The sequence below is a fragment of the Centruroides vittatus genome, unplaced genomic scaffold, assembly GCF_030686945.1.
Source record: "Centruroides vittatus isolate TY-2023 unplaced genomic scaffold, ASM3068694v2 contig_425, whole genome shotgun sequence".
Taxonomy (NCBI): Eukaryota; Metazoa; Arthropoda; class Arachnida; order Scorpiones; family Buthidae; genus Centruroides; species Centruroides vittatus.
In genome coordinates, this window is record NW_027122231.1 from 351,407 (window position 1) to 367,616 (window position 16,210).

The 16,210-nt window shown below is 29.2% G+C and overlaps 1 protein-coding gene across 3 annotated transcripts in view; it reads right to left on the bottom strand.

Annotated features, from left to right (window-relative positions):
• Positions 1–16,210, bottom strand: part of DNAlig4 (DNA ligase 4) — a 38,446-nt gene that overhangs the window by 7,645 nt on the left and 14,591 nt on the right. For all 3 annotated transcript variants that reach the window (XM_067272155.1, XM_067272156.1, XM_067272157.1), the window contains exons 3-8: positions 14,301–14,402; positions 14,093–14,225; positions 10,412–10,587; positions 10,220–10,324; positions 2,709–2,815; positions 996–1,141 (exon numbers count right to left, since the gene is read on the bottom strand). In XM_067272155.1, coding sequence (XP_067128256.1) covers positions 996–1,141; positions 2,709–2,815; positions 10,220–10,324; positions 10,412–10,587; positions 14,093–14,225; positions 14,301–14,402 — 769 coding nt within the window. The remainder of the gene's footprint in view (positions 1–995; positions 1,142–2,708; positions 2,816–10,219; positions 10,325–10,411; positions 10,588–14,092; positions 14,226–14,300; positions 14,403–16,210) is intronic.

Here is a 16,210-nt window from a genome sequence, read left to right on the forward strand (position 1 = left end):
TTTGGTGCCACTGAAATACTTGAAAGAAATTTCATGCCAACATTCAAAATTGAAGGACAGATATATCATTTAATAGCATGCCATTAATCCCGACAAAATACCCATTTGAAATAAATGCCTACAATTTCCAGTCAGTCTATGCTTTGCAACAACCATTAACAAGTCTCAAGGACAAAGCCCAAGAGTTGTGGGACTTGACTTGGGATGCAGTTGCTTTTCACGTGGCCAATTCTATGTCGTGTGCTCACGTGTTAGTAGCTACAAATCTGTTCATTTGTGCTCCTGATGATAAAACACGAAATGTTGTACATCGGGAAGTTATTCAATAAGTTTATCTAGAAAATATTCCACATCTTTAATAAGAATATAATGAATCTGTAACACAATTCTCTGCAGATATACTCTTTAGATAAGTAAATATAATTTCACCAAATAAATATCTCCCGTCGACGATGGGTAACACAGCTAGTATATAATATTATATTAATAAATTTTTATTATTTAATTTAACTTAAGCACATTTAAACAGAAATTCTTGGGTGCCATTTATATTATGTGAATGTCAATTAATGCAGTTTTTATTAATTTGATTTAGATTCAAGTGTGATGCATACCAGAAAATGGAAATAGTAGCTTTCCTGCATGTGCATCAAAATCTAATTTGAATAATGTTGTTGATGGTTCCTGTCATGACATATAAGGATGCAAAACAATCTTGGTGCCATTGACTTCTGAATTGGTTATTATTGGTTCATTATTGATTGGTTTGAGCTGTTGACTTTCAACATGGAAAGTATAAGGAGTTGACTGTCTGTCTCTCTCTAATTTGTGGCCGGCTCTTGCTGAGTAGCTTGTTCTACAAATGGGACAAATAAGGCATTCGAAATTTTGCTCGTGAACCAAATTGTTCAAAAATGAAGGTTTGACTGTAATTTAAAGTCATTCAATATCTACTTAATATTTCTACTTATAATATAAAACTTTAAGATTAATACCAATACAATTCAACTTTGTGTTATATCCAACCATTTCGCCATCCAAAATACAATTTTTCACATCACTACTAAAAGCTCTATCTATGAAAGGTGTAAATGATCCTTTGAAAGATGTTGATCCATAAGAATCAGTAAAATCAATACAGCTAAAAATATAAAAAAAAAATTAAGCAGTTGTATTTTAATAAACAGTTAAGAAGATTAATTTTAAAAATCTAAGTGAAATAATTTTATGCCACAATTAAATCCTAAGTTTTGAATTGGTTACTCTAAAGAGGTATATTTATATATAACCAATGTTAGAAAATTAAATAAATATAAAATATTTTTGTCAGTTTTAATAAATAAAAATCAAATCTTATAATTTTATTCAACAATTATAATTACTAAATTCTTACATATATACACAGCTGGGCCATTAAATAATTGCAATCTTTTACAGACTTATTGTAAATAGTATTATATAAAATGATGTATCAGTTTAACTACTATAGTAAGCTCTTTATAAACAAGTACATGTGTGTTGTGATAACATTGTTAGTTTACATGTAGATATAAATTGAATGAGACATTAATGACTTGTGTCAAATGTCAAACTTCAAAATGAAACCCAAGCGGTGATAAAATTTTACATTAAATTTAATGAATCAACTTAAATTTTAATGATATTAAAATAGTGCACAGGGATGATTGAATTCATGGATTTTTAGACAAATTGTCTGATTTTTGGGCTGCAATTTGAAAAAATTGTAGATCCATAAATTCCCACTGTTATCTGTCCATCCACCCATCTTTCCTTAATCATGAGAATGGAGTTAGATAGATGAGTGACATGACCAGATATGGAAATCTTAGGGGTGGGAGGCCCTGATTAACTATACATGAACTTCTGATGCAAACCAAAAGTCATATTGTTTTAATTCAAAACTTTTCTCCTGAAAACAGTTAATAGATGACTGGCACAACTCTATTGTTAAAAGAAAAGTATGATGTACAGGGGTAAGACACTGCTAATTTGAAGGCAGAGAGCATATATTTTAAATTGAATAAATTTAGAAATTCCAGTCCCTGATATTGTGACAATGTCACAATAAATAATTGCTCATTAGATGATAGGAATTTCATATGATAGGAAGTTGGTTGATTCTTGTTTTGGCACAAACCAATGAGAACATGAAAAAGTCCATAATCATTGAATCGCCCACCATTTATAAGTTTCTTAACAGTCAGTATTATCTCAGTATCATGCAGTGTCTAAATCAATGCATGAGATGAGTAAAAAGGAAGCAGTACCAAGGAAACAGCTGAGTGTTGCTGTATGACAAAGCATCTGTACATTCTACATTAAATGTTAAGCAATTTCTCTCTTCCAAATCCTTCAATATCCATCATATTTACCAAATTAATAGTATCAGTGGACTTATTTCCAATTGAAAAGATAACTCAGTAGAGATCATCCAGAAGAATATAATTACCAAACTCAATGTTTTATTTTTAGGAACCTATTTTAAAACGTGTTTTTAAAGTGTTTATGTATTGCGTAAACATTATAATTGATTAAATGGATATTATATTAGAAATAAATAAAAGATTTATCTTCCTGCATTTGCTGTAATTCTAATATGAATTTTGTTGCATTATTTAATATTTGCATCATTTACAATTAACTCTACATCTTATGTTATATATAATAATAAATTTAAGTTTTCTTACTTTCTAGAAAAATACATATATTTATTTCCTTCTTTATGCAGCTGAATTCTCTCTCCATCATATTTAGTTTCAATATGAAAGGCCTGATTATTCATTAATTTTTCTATCTAAATAATAAACAAGTAAATCAATATATATATTGTAAGAATGTAAATATTCATAATTATTAGGGTGGATTACAATTGATAATATACAGACACGAGTATGTATATAGATTTTTATACTTATAAATTATTATATATGATTTACAATAATACAGGTCTATGATTGGGTAATATATAAATACTTATTATCAAGTATATTAAGATTATGTCATTATATAACAATATATAAATATACTATTATATCATAAAAGACGTATATATTATATACACAAATATGAATAAGTCACATTGTATTACATTCAATAAGGAAACTTGTATTGTGAACAACTCGGCTTTTATTATACTATTTTAGATGCGTTTTTGATTGCGTTTTAATAGGGTATGTCAAGAGAATGTACACTAAGAAGGGATTTTTTGAAATTCCCCCCACGGGGGAAGTGTTATACATTTATAATAGATACATTTATTATTAGTATTATGGTAGTTAGATCATATCGAATGTCATATAACAATGATATATATGTTAATATATATCATTGTTATATCATTATATATCACCAATGATATACATTGATATATTATAACAATTCAATATAATACAGTAATATATTAAATGTAATATACTATTATAAGTATATGTTGTTGATATAGTCATAATGCGTTATAAATTATAAGTACGTAGATACTTTAACTATATAACATTGTTATATAGTTAAAGTATCAACTATTTCCAAGACATAGTTAATCTCTGTCTCCGAAATTTGTTAATATCTTATATCATCAACTTAATATCTTGTTATAATTTTCAATATTTATTTTATATTGTCTACCAAAGTTGAATTCTATTCCGCTTTGATTTCCAAATGTATTCATATTCCAAATGTATAGCTATATCTCCAAAATCAAAAATCATGAATGGTTACATGAAAATTACATAACCTTGCATGATTTTGGTGAACATTCAATGTACATTATTGTGAATACGTATATTACACTGTAGTAATTCTGTATAATTTGTCAATTGAATTTATATCGTATACTTGAATTTATATATCTAGATATAATTCTAGATTACTGTAATTATACATTAATCTAGATCTACATCTAAACATCGGTAAAACACCATCTACTAGCTGACCCGGCAAACGTTGTTTTGCCATATAAATTATTTCTAGGTAATTTCTAGCTGACCCGGCCACACGTTGTTGTGGCTCAAAATGTATCTATTATAAATGTATAACACTTCCCCCGTGGGGGAAATTTCAAAAAATCCCTTCTTAGTGTACATTCTCTTGACGTACCCTATTAAAACGCAATCAAAAACGCATCTAAAATAGTATAATAAAAGCCGAGTTCTTCACAGTAAGCCCTAATCCCGTCACTTTTCCCGCTGGGGAATATCGAAAAATCCCTTTTTAGTGTATATTCTGTTGACGTAACCTATTAAAATGCAATTAAAAACGCAAAAAACCGCATGTAAAATAGTATAATAGAAGCCGAGTTCTTCACGGTAAGCCTTAATCCCGTCCATCTCCCCCCACTGGGGGGAATTTCGACATGTATATATATATAAAAACACGTGCGTATTCGAATGCAATGTTGTGTCAAAATTTCAAAGGAATCGGTAGAAACAAACGAACGTTATATTTTATTTATATAGATAGATAGAAAATGATCTGCTTCAGTCCATTCTCACAGAAAAGCATAATGCCTGACAGAAAAGCAAACTTAGGTCATCGGAAGTTAGCGCCATCTGTTGGACATAAAAGCCTTAATCCATACATAAATATATTTTTGAAAGGGGGGAAATGGTGTAGGGGTATGAAAAATAGATAGTAGCCGATTCTCAGACCTACTGAATATGCATATGAAATTTGGTAGAAATCGGTAAAGCCGTTTCGGAGGAGTATGGTAACAAAAATTGTGACACGACAATTTTATATATAAGATATTATTTATTAAATCAACCATTATATTAATATTTATATTGAAAACAAACACAAAAATATTTGTATATAAATCAGTCCATTAAAATATACAAAATATAAATATGGAAATGTGAATATACCTTGATTATAAATGACATTTCATTAAAAAAAGATCTATAACAGTGATTCCCAAACATTTTCAAGCCACTACTCCCTTGGTTCCATAAAGTTATACCCAACACCCAACTGTACCCCAATGCCCTCTAACCCATTTTCCCTTGTGTGGGCAAAGCTTGAAAATATTTTTAGAAAAACTTTTCTATGAAACTCACACTTTTATGTCCTTACTGTACTAGTTCTCCATATCTGGAAATCATTAAAAGTAATGTTTATGTTTCTTCATTCCCATTTTAAAAGAGGAAAGGGAAAGGTTGTCAGTGATCCCAACATTTGCCTACGGTCACCATTCAGTATTCTGCTTCAGTGCCCACTGATGCCCACTTGCTCCTTTTCACCCCCTAGATTTGCTCATAACCCATACAGAGTGGTAGCACCCACTTTGGGAACCATTGATCTATAATAAAATAATGCTTAAAAACAAATTCATATTATTATTACTGGGTTGAAATTTTCAAATTACAGATCTGTACATTCCCACTGTCATCCATCCTTTGTTAATCTCAAGAATACAGTTAGATATATGAAAATCAAGACCATATATGGAAAGCTTAGGAGTATAAGCCCCAATTAACTGCATACTAACTTTGTCTGGACAAGAAGTCACATGATTTCAATTAAGGATTTTCTCCAGATTAGAGTTAAGTTGATGACTAGCATGACTGTTGTTATCAGGAGAAGCATGATGTACAGGGACAACTCAACTATAATCCAGACTAGACATGGAAAGCTTGGGAGCCAGAGACACCAATTAACTATACACAAACTTCCAGTTCAAACTGGAAGTCATATAATTTATTTAATTAAAAGATGATTAAAAATTTTAGCCTAGTATAGTGATAACATCATAATAAATAAGTGCTCATTTATGATAGTACACTTACAGGATTATAGTATCTGAATTAAATATGAAAATTTTTATATGAATTTAAATAAAATACTTGGATTTACAATAAAAAGATTTCAATTGATATTAAGTAAGAAATCAAGTTATTCCTCAAAGAAAAACAGGAGCATTTTCAATTTTTATATTGTTCAATTCACATTATGTATATCCTAATAAAGAAAAAAATATTAAATGCCATAACTTTTCCTAGCTGCCAGCAAAAAATTTCAGAAAATGCCAATAGCTTTCCATTATCATATGGTGGATATAGAACCGTATGCAACTAATTAAATATTTTGCAGTTTTTCAATAATAAAGTATTCCTATTACATTCAATACATTCTATTTAAGACCATAAGCAGATATGTAAATTCCAGTTACATAAAATAGCAAGTTTATGATAAACAATTACAGCTGATTGAATTTTCAAATCCCATTTTCTGAAATTACATTTCATAGTTAGCCATGTATGGTTCTATATTTACAATAAGTATTAGACCAATGAAGTAAAATACTGTGCAAAAATGATTCATTTAAAATATTTTGGAAAATACTAGTTTTATGACAAAATACCATGGTATCTTCAAAAGCTATACTAACAATGCCCAACTTCTGTCAATAGGTATATAATCTTAGATAAAAGATTAATCTATATAAAATTCATAAACACTTTTAATAAACTCATGAAGCAAAGCAATCACAAATTTTCAGAGAAATAAAATCAGAAAAATATGGTGATTAAGTACAATTAACACCTTAATGAAAATCAATGGTCATATCAAATGGCAACAGCCAAATTTTCTCCCAGTAATTTCACTTTGTTTTACTAGGTTTGGATTCATTTAAAAATAAATAACAAACTTTGTTTGTTGCTCCAAATATACACTTTATTGAGATAAAATGAAATCAGTAAAAGAAGCCATTGTAATTAATATGGAAAGAATCAATGCTTGTTTTTGACATTGAATTCAAAAAAGCTGGAGATATGTAAGAGTTTAGATTTAAAAATAACTGAATTACTTGAATTTCAATGGAAATGTTTTTGTTCTTAATTTTAAAATTATGAATTAATTACTGTACTTAATATTGTAATTGATTTGTTTCGTTATTCTCACTATTAGATCAATTAAAATAAGACTATATCATAAAACTACAGATTTTTAATCAAAAATTCTGTTAACTTCAGTTTCTAATGCACAAGACAATTGTCATTGTAATTGTTCAGTACTGTCACAGCAAATGAAGCACCAACTATATGCTAAAATAGATTTAAGGATTGCAATTGCTGGATCCCTCATCCAGCAATCCAGCTGGATCCAGTGCATTCTTCAGCCTGCTGGATCCAGCGCTGCGGATCCACAAATACTCAATTAACTTTCTAAATAATGGCGCAAAAGTCTACGTTGTCGGCATTGCTGCTTTGCTACGTGCACTATCGCTCAGCAGTGAGAGTGACGTTGCTATTCAGTGTGGCACGTGCTACACTCCTCTCTACACTGCACCGCCCACTTTTTTGCCTCTGCTGATCTAATTGCCAGCTGACTTTCCACTCTCACTAAATAAAGTGTCTTCGTGCTAAATAAAATAAGTAACTCCTCTCCTAGTCCTGGTGCATAATTCTAATTCACGGTCAATCATTCCATCAATGAATCACGTGACGGAACAATTTATGATTAGTTGATGACCCTGAAACCAACTAACGTAGAGGCAGAAAGGGCTTTCTTTGCAGCGGGATATATATGCAGTTCATTAAAAAGTAGGTTGGGAGACAACACCATTAATACCATTTGTTTCTTAAGATCCTACTTCCAGAAAAGTAAAAAAAATAAAAAATAACAGAAGTGATTGATTTAATTTTATTTAATCCTTTAAAATATTTGGTTAAAGTTTACCTAGGGAACCCCAATGGCCACGCTTCCGGTAATCTCGACAGCATGTGATATTAGAAATTCATTATAGGTGGCACAATTTTCAAATTACACTATCGTATGTAAATTTCTTTTTTTTGCATGGCAGTAAGACTCCTGTGTGTGTTATTTTGACTAGTTAAACATTTATGAAGAAAAAGTGTCACTTTCTGTTATTTTTAATAGTAAATAGGTAAGTTTCTATTCGTTCTAGTTCTAATGTTGAAATGTGAAGCAAATTTAATAATTTTCTCATAATAATATCTGTTCGTAGAAGTATTTTTTGTGAGATAATGGCTACCGCTGACATTAATTTGGAAAAATTTTTGAATAATTGTACCTCTGGACAATTCTCTCGATTAATGTACTCTGGATTCGATGATTTAGCGACAGATAAGAAAATACTGAGTGATGTGAAATTTGCAATATTCTTGAATTTGCAACATGAAAAAGAATTGTCCAAATCCTATTTGTATTCTTTTATGTATAAAAAATATCACAAATGGCAATTGAAATCAGCAGGGGAGCGTTTTGAAATTTGGTTAATGTTACCTTAGGTGCCAAGATGGCGGCTCGTCTGATTCCAGCAAGGAAACAGTGGGATGCATGTTCTAACCTAACCTATTCTAATAATTTGGTTGCTAATAATTATGGTAATTTATTAGAATAGGTTAGGTTAGGTTAGGTTAGAACGTGCATCCCCACTGTTTCCTTGCTGGAATCAGAGACGAACTGCCATCTTGGCACCTAAGGTAATATTAACCTCAAATTTTTATAAAACATTTGAGCTTTATTTATCTCAGGTCTGGAATTGAGCCGAAATGGAAAGAACCGGAGTCTGTTCCAGCTGCTCCACAAAGAGATGAATGTAAGCAGGTAAAAAACAAAAGTAGATTCATGTGTTGAAATTAAAAAACGTGTAAAAATATCATGTAAAAAGAGAAAAATTAGTGATAAGGATTGTAAATCCAATAAAAGTGAGAAAAAATGAAAAGGAAATGTAAAAAAGCGTCAAACACGTGAGTAAAGATTTGTTTCATTTTATAGTTAGTGAAACTTGTAAAATAATCTTGAAACATTTATTATTTACTAATGTAATAATAATTTTTTCAATAAATTCTAAATACTAACTAAGTTGCATAAGTTTTTGAACATAGTATGCGTGCATAGTACAGTAAACAAAATGGCGACCAGAAGCGCGGCCATTGGGGTTCCCTAGGTAAACTTTAACCAAATATTTTATTCAGCACAAGACTAATATTTTATAATTTCTACTCTAATTGTATTAATTAAGAGTTTTTGACTTTTATTCTATAAGTGATTAGTGGGCTAGGCTAGGCAATTTTTTTATGAAAATTAGTGAGAAACTGAAACTACCTAGTTAGTTAAATAGTTAATTAAATTAATACGTATCAGTATCTTAGATATATGATGATATAAATGTATGTGATTCATGATTGTGATAATAATAACTAATTACTTACTCACTACTTTACTAACACTAATAATTAAATTACCTATAAATAACTACAAACTGATATGTAGAGCCTATATAAGAAAACTGGTAAGACTGATAGCCACTTAGCCACTGATTATCTGTCCTTACATTATTATAATATATTAATATAAATTAATTAGTAGAATTACCTTTGTTATTATTTAACTTAAAGATTACAGTATAATTATAATCTAAGTAAACATTTAAAGTTAATTATCTCTATCCCAAGTGTCAAACCGAACCAAAGTTAAGTTTATTACCTAAATGTGTAAGAAGTTTTACTGATTTATAGTGACCAGTCTAAATAATAAAAGTTTCTTAAGTATTTCTTTTTTTAATGTTTTATTTGTTTAAAAAAGAACCATAAATTGCTGGATAGATAGATAGATAGATAGATAACAATAACACTTTATTGCACAAAAAATACATCTGCGCTGGATCCACACTGGATCCAGCTGGAATGATGTTGGTCCAGCAAAAATCCAGCTGGATTGAAAACACTGCTGGATTGCAATCCCTAAATAGATTGTATCATATTATTACTCTTTTAAAAAGCAATACAGAGGTATTTCATTGTGTTTGTAATTCAAAATACAAAAATTTAAAATACATTGTTTCATTCCAGGAAAAATCTAAAAAAGAATACATAAAGTATGATTTTTTTGAAATGGAGTGAACTTGAAAAATGCACCCCCAGTTATGATGTGGCTTGTATGTTCCCACTTTGTCTTGTATGACTTTGGGAAAGCTGAAAGTGGTGTGCTTTGTATTAAATAATAATATAATAGTTTCAATAACTATTATATTATCATTTAATTCACAGCAGCATGATACACTTTGTATTACATATTAACCAATATTTTGTATTAACTGAACTCATTAACGTTGAAATGACTATCCTCAAGCATTTATATAATGTATAAAGTATCAATGGAATAATTTATTTACAAGCTTCATTAAAAGCTTATTTTTAAGACACTTTTATGATGAAAGATATATAATTATGCTAACCTGTTTTGGAGGAGCATATTCAGCCAACATTGGACGAAAAGGATTAAAGAGAGATATCTCAATCTCATTTAACCTAATATTTGGATTCTTCAGCATTAAGCATACCTAAAATAGTGACAAATTAGCAATTGCATAAATAATATTAAATTTTAATTAAAACTTTTTAATTTTATAAAGAATTAAAAAATATACTTTAGATAAACTGCTGGTTACATCAAATAAATCTTTGGCATCTGGATGATAAGCTGCAAAAACTGTATTTTCACTAACTCCCATTTTTAAATCTTTCATAATCATTCTTATTAACCATTTCTGTTCTCTGGCTGAAGTATTTCGCAATAAACGCAGAATACTTTTCTTCATTTCATCTAAAAATAAAGTTTAGAAAAAATAAAAATAAAATCATTATTCAATAAATGTTAACAAACAGATAAATCAAACTGTTAAACAATGGATTAGTTTGGGTCATATTTTGGCTAACTATTAATTATTGATATTAAGTAATTTGTTCTAAAGATAGCCAAAGTATAGCCCAAAATAATCCAGCATTTAATAAGTTTGATTACTACAGAAAGTTTAGTAATAAATATTTATACATAATAATTTTAAATATCACAACTGTTTCAAATATTGTTTTTTTTTTAAATTTTACAGAAATTCTTACATTCCCATATAAAAATGAATAACTTATATTCACTTTTTAATATAGTATTAAAGAATCATTTTTAAAAGTTAATAACAAGCACAACATGGATCATTAATTCTTATTGAATGACAAGTGTTAAATAGTAAAATAATAGTTTTGAAGATTTGATTAATCAAATTAAAAATGATAACAGAAGATACTGACTAAAGAAATAAGGAAAAATTAAAATTATAATTGGCATTTAAATACAATTTTTTTTAATCAACTACTGTTCCTGAAATGCTAATAACAACTGATTTCAATTTTATACTGTAACAAATATTATTTTACTGTATTTACTTGAATGTAAGATGCACTTTGTCAGATTCTAGTAGCTCTGAAAATAGGAGTCTATCTTAAGCCCTGGTCACACTGCGATTTCCAATCGCGCAGGCGACCGCAACTGCAACAAGCATGAGTCACGTGCGTCTTCTCGTGGTCACACATTGTTTGTTGACGTTGCAACTCGGAAACATGTGACCCTATAATAAACCAATAAAATTACAGTAGCTTGTTTTTGTCTACTTTCGTGAGTTCACCGACATTTTACGTTCTACTTCGGAGTGTTTACGGAATTTTAGCTACTTTTCTTATTAAAATGGCAAGCAGTTCTTTTTCTGGAATGAATAAAAGAAAAAAGGCGATAATTTTGTTAGAGCTGGCGAGAATATACGAAGAGAAAAATAAGAGAAAACCTTCATGCTGGGTTAAAACTTGGCGAAATGAAAATCAACGGGCTAAACAATCATGCTTTCCCCAGCTGACGAATGAATTAAGGCTTTCGGATGCCGAAGGTTACAGGGGATATATCCATATGAATACCAATACTTATATATAGTTCAGGCGAAACGTTTCGTAGTTTGACATATCAATTTAGAGTGGCCCATAATTCGATATCAGTCATTATCCCAGAAGTTTTGGATGCTATTTATCAATCTTATAAAAGTGAATATTTGAGGGTTGAAGTGGTTTAGAGAAAAGCTTGAATGATTTAATTCATTTATAATCGATATATTTTTTCTTCTATATAAGCATTTATTTTATTCAATTGTATATTATTAAAAGTAATCAAACTTTTTAAAATAAATCTAACAATAACTTTTATAAATTCAGATTTGATTTATATCGAATATAGCATTTAAATGTACTGAAACTGAGTTAATACAAATATTATAATCAAGATATGTTGACAAATATACAACACAAAGTATGACGTGGCACAAAGACGTTTTCTGATTGGATGCACGTTTGCAACCGTCACGAGTAGAACAAACTTCTTGTTTCTAGCTGTAGTTGCAGTCGCGCCAGTTTTCGAGGAGGGATTACTAGTTAACGGAAACAGCCGTCGTGGTTGCAGTCGCCCGCGCGGCTGGAAATCGCATAGTGTGACCAGGGCTTTAGATTCAATAAACAAGTTGCAACAATTTAATTTCTGGAATGCACCTTTAAAAAATATACATGTAGAATTGTATGCTAGTGACTACTGTCACTTTTAAAGTAGTCTCCTTGTGCATCTGTACACAGACTTAAATGGCATTCCCATTTCTAGAAGCAGGTCTAGAACTCATTTTCCAGAATACTGTCTTACATTCTGTTAGATATAAAGTTTTATTAGAAAACCTTCATCCTTTCAGCACAGCTTTTAATTTTGGAAATAGCCAGAAATCACAGGGAGCTAAGTCAAGTGAATAGACAGGATGATCTAATTGGGTAATTGCTTTTTTCCCCAGAAAATCTCACACAGTGAGTGCACTGTGACTTGATGCATTGTCATGATGAATAGTCCCATTTGTCAGGCCACAGTTCAGGTCTTTTTCTTCAAACAGAATCTTGTAATCTCTGCAATACTCCTGAATAGTATTATTTGTCTGTTTGTCCCTGTTCAATAAATTCTTGGTGGACTATTCCCTTCTGATTGTAGAAACACACCAGTCTTAAGCTGTGAGTGCAACATGTGTGCCTTTTTAGGGCAAGGTGATCTCAGGGATTTCCATTGCATGCTCTGATGTTTTATGGGTCACACTGCAACATTTTAGTAGTGCATTTATCAATTTTCATACAAAATTTAATATTAATATGTTAATATTAATTCATAATTTCAAAATTTCTCTAAATTTTAGTCATTCATTTTTATGCCAAAGGGTATATACAGATAACTATTACTTTGCCAATTGCTAATTAACAGCTAGCTCTATCAGCTTGAAATTTATACAAGTATTAGTTCAAACATAAATACACAATATTTTGATATGATTATGTTATGGGCAATACTACGCAGCTATTTGGAAAATTAAATTGTCAATAGTTGTATGATGTCATTTTAATGATTTTATTAGACCAATATTTGTAAAAGAAAATATTTGAGAGGTCAACTCAGTTTAATCTTGTTAGTCTATCTATTACAGTAATAACATAAGTGCTTGAAGAAAATTGCAGAAAAAGTTGTGCAGCCTTTTTCAAGAAATGTTGCATTTCTAATCCTTTAAATGGCACTGAGTACAAATGCATATGGAAAGATGTGAATGAATCCAGTGTTGATTAACATAGTTTTAGTTTATTAAAACTATGTTCCTGAACACATTCCTGAGTTTTGATTAGCATAGTTTTAGTTTATTAAAACTAAAACTATGCTAATCAAAACTCAGGAATGTGAATAAAACAACATTAGTGTTGATTCAGAAGAACCTAACATGGCAAATAAACCTTCAATTTAGATATTGGGAAAAGAGTGATATAACTTATTTTACTTGCAATAAATACTGAGCATTTCTGTTGACAAATTAGAAATTAAATAGACAACTTGAGACAAATTTGTCTCAAGTTGTCTATTTAAAAAAAATCCATGGGTAAAATGTAGAAATTAAGGTGAATCTAAGATTCAAGTAAATACTGTAAATTTTAAACTATCTTTTGTTGATAAATTTTAATTTTTTTGTTAGTCTCATCTTCAGACCAACAAGAAAAATCTGAACAATTAGAATATCTTTTAGAACATTTAGTATTAAAATTTGTGTTGATAATCATCAGTTAATGTATTTTATTCTTCAAACATTTCTGTCAATTTAAAGATGAGACATAAATCATGTTGAAAAAAATTTTATCACAATAAAAAAAAGTTTATTATAATCCAAAAACAGAAAACTAAAGTATAAAGATTTATAAATTCAGGAGAGATTTTTGAATATTACCTTTATTCTTCAAAGCATTATTTGTTGCAATACTATCTAAACAATTATTTACTTCTTCAATGGATAGTGTTCCTTTTTCAGGACAACGTAAATTTAATACATGATATGCTACATTTGCAAAGTCACCTGCTTCCTAAAACATTGAAAATGACAATTAATCTGAGGATACAATGTGGATATAATAAGGAAACATGTAAAAATTACTCACAGTTTTAGTATTTTTTGAAGAACGATAATTAAGTAATTTCTGTGCATCTTCACTGTCTTTACTTAAACAAAGAATCTCAATATATAATTTGGCCAACATATACTATAAAAATTAATTAGTTAGCATGAGAAAATACATGCTAAACTTAACATTTATAAAGTGAAAAATAAACACATAGTAATATAAACAATCATTAAAATACAATATTATAATTTTAATACATTGAATTAATTCTCAAGATTAGAAAGAACATACATGTATATACAAGAGATAGTTTTATTAACTTTTTGGATAATAAGTTAAGACTGATATGTAAATTGAAACTAGTTACTGGCTTATTTAATTATTAAAATAATACAGAATAAATATTTCAAAGCAGTTTACTTGTGATACTATTTATTTAATTATTAAAAAAAAAAAAAAATCAACAACTTTACAATATCCTGCAAGTTAATATGGTAAAATATTTTTATTATTCTATCATTTACAGAATAATGAAGAATTCTCATATTGTTTGCAGATAGATAAATACAGTTCTGCTCCTACTTAATTCTAACAAAGACTAATGTTAAAAAACGTGTCTGTATGTTCCCTCATCATACAACCTTTGTTTCTCAGAAAAAGTTTGAAAAATCTTGTAAATACCTTCTCAGTTAATTTGCATGCAGAAATGAATACTTAAGTTGACAACATTTAATTGAATGGAGTTTTTATTTCTTTTTGTCTACCTATATGAGTTCTTCTTTGCTTAGGTGCCATTTTATTCAAAACAAATGACGTCAGCCTTCATGACAAAATTTAATTTACAATAATCTTTCTGTTAATAACAAAATTAAAAAATAATTTGAAACAAATGAAAGAGAATGTCAACTTGAAAAGTTACTTTTAGAAGCATTTTTATACCAGACAGAGGTAAGTTCAATAATTGAAATGGAAGGGAGAAGTGCCAATATGGCAAGAGCTTTTGCATGCTAGGTTATCTGCATTCACAATTAATCTAAGCCTTTAACAACATAACAATTTTATTGTTAATTACAAAGGTCTCACAAGCTCTACATGGAAGGTAAGCACACCTCGTGCTCCAATGCTACAAAAACACCCTCTCATCAGAGATGTATCCTTTGCCCTCCCACAGCCAAATTATAGCCATGACAAGAGCAAGTATTGGCTGTATTTTTGCTTTTAATTACTTTAAATAAAATTAAACAGTAAAATTGATGCACTAGGGTTCATCTATATCAAATAAGCTTCAAAATGATGAGTAAAATGTAAATGTAATTCATTTACAAGCACTGTACCTTAATGAAACAGATTTTGCCTTAGTGTACTCTCTTCTCAAGCTGCATTTAATTAAAAACAATCACACTTCAAACAACCTTTTAGTAAGCAACCTTTGTTCTGTAGAAATAGGAATTGTTTTGATTTTGTTTCTGAAGAAGGTCAATCAAATGACTGAAAGCATTTGAAGAATAATAAAAAAGGCTGCATACTAAAAGATTGTTTGAAGTGCGATTGTCTTAGTGTATTCTGTACACAGATGTATATAGAGATGTATTTTATAAAGATTTTCATTTTTACTCTGTTGCCAAAAGTTTTACATCAAATTTAATTAAATATCTTAATACAGTAAAATCCATTTAGTGTAATTATAGATATTATTATCAGTAATTTAATATTACCAGAATTAGCATATCTAACAATATGTAAGTTAAAATGAATTTATAAAACTTCATTTATTGTAATCATAGTTTTAGTTATAGTTATACTTATTTTCAGGTAAACAGATATTTTATGTTGTTGTTTTATGCTATCAACTTAACATGTAGCTGATAACATGAAATCACTATCAGTTGTCACATTATTATCTTAACCACTGCTTTAAAGCAGTGATTAAGATTGATAACAAAAAT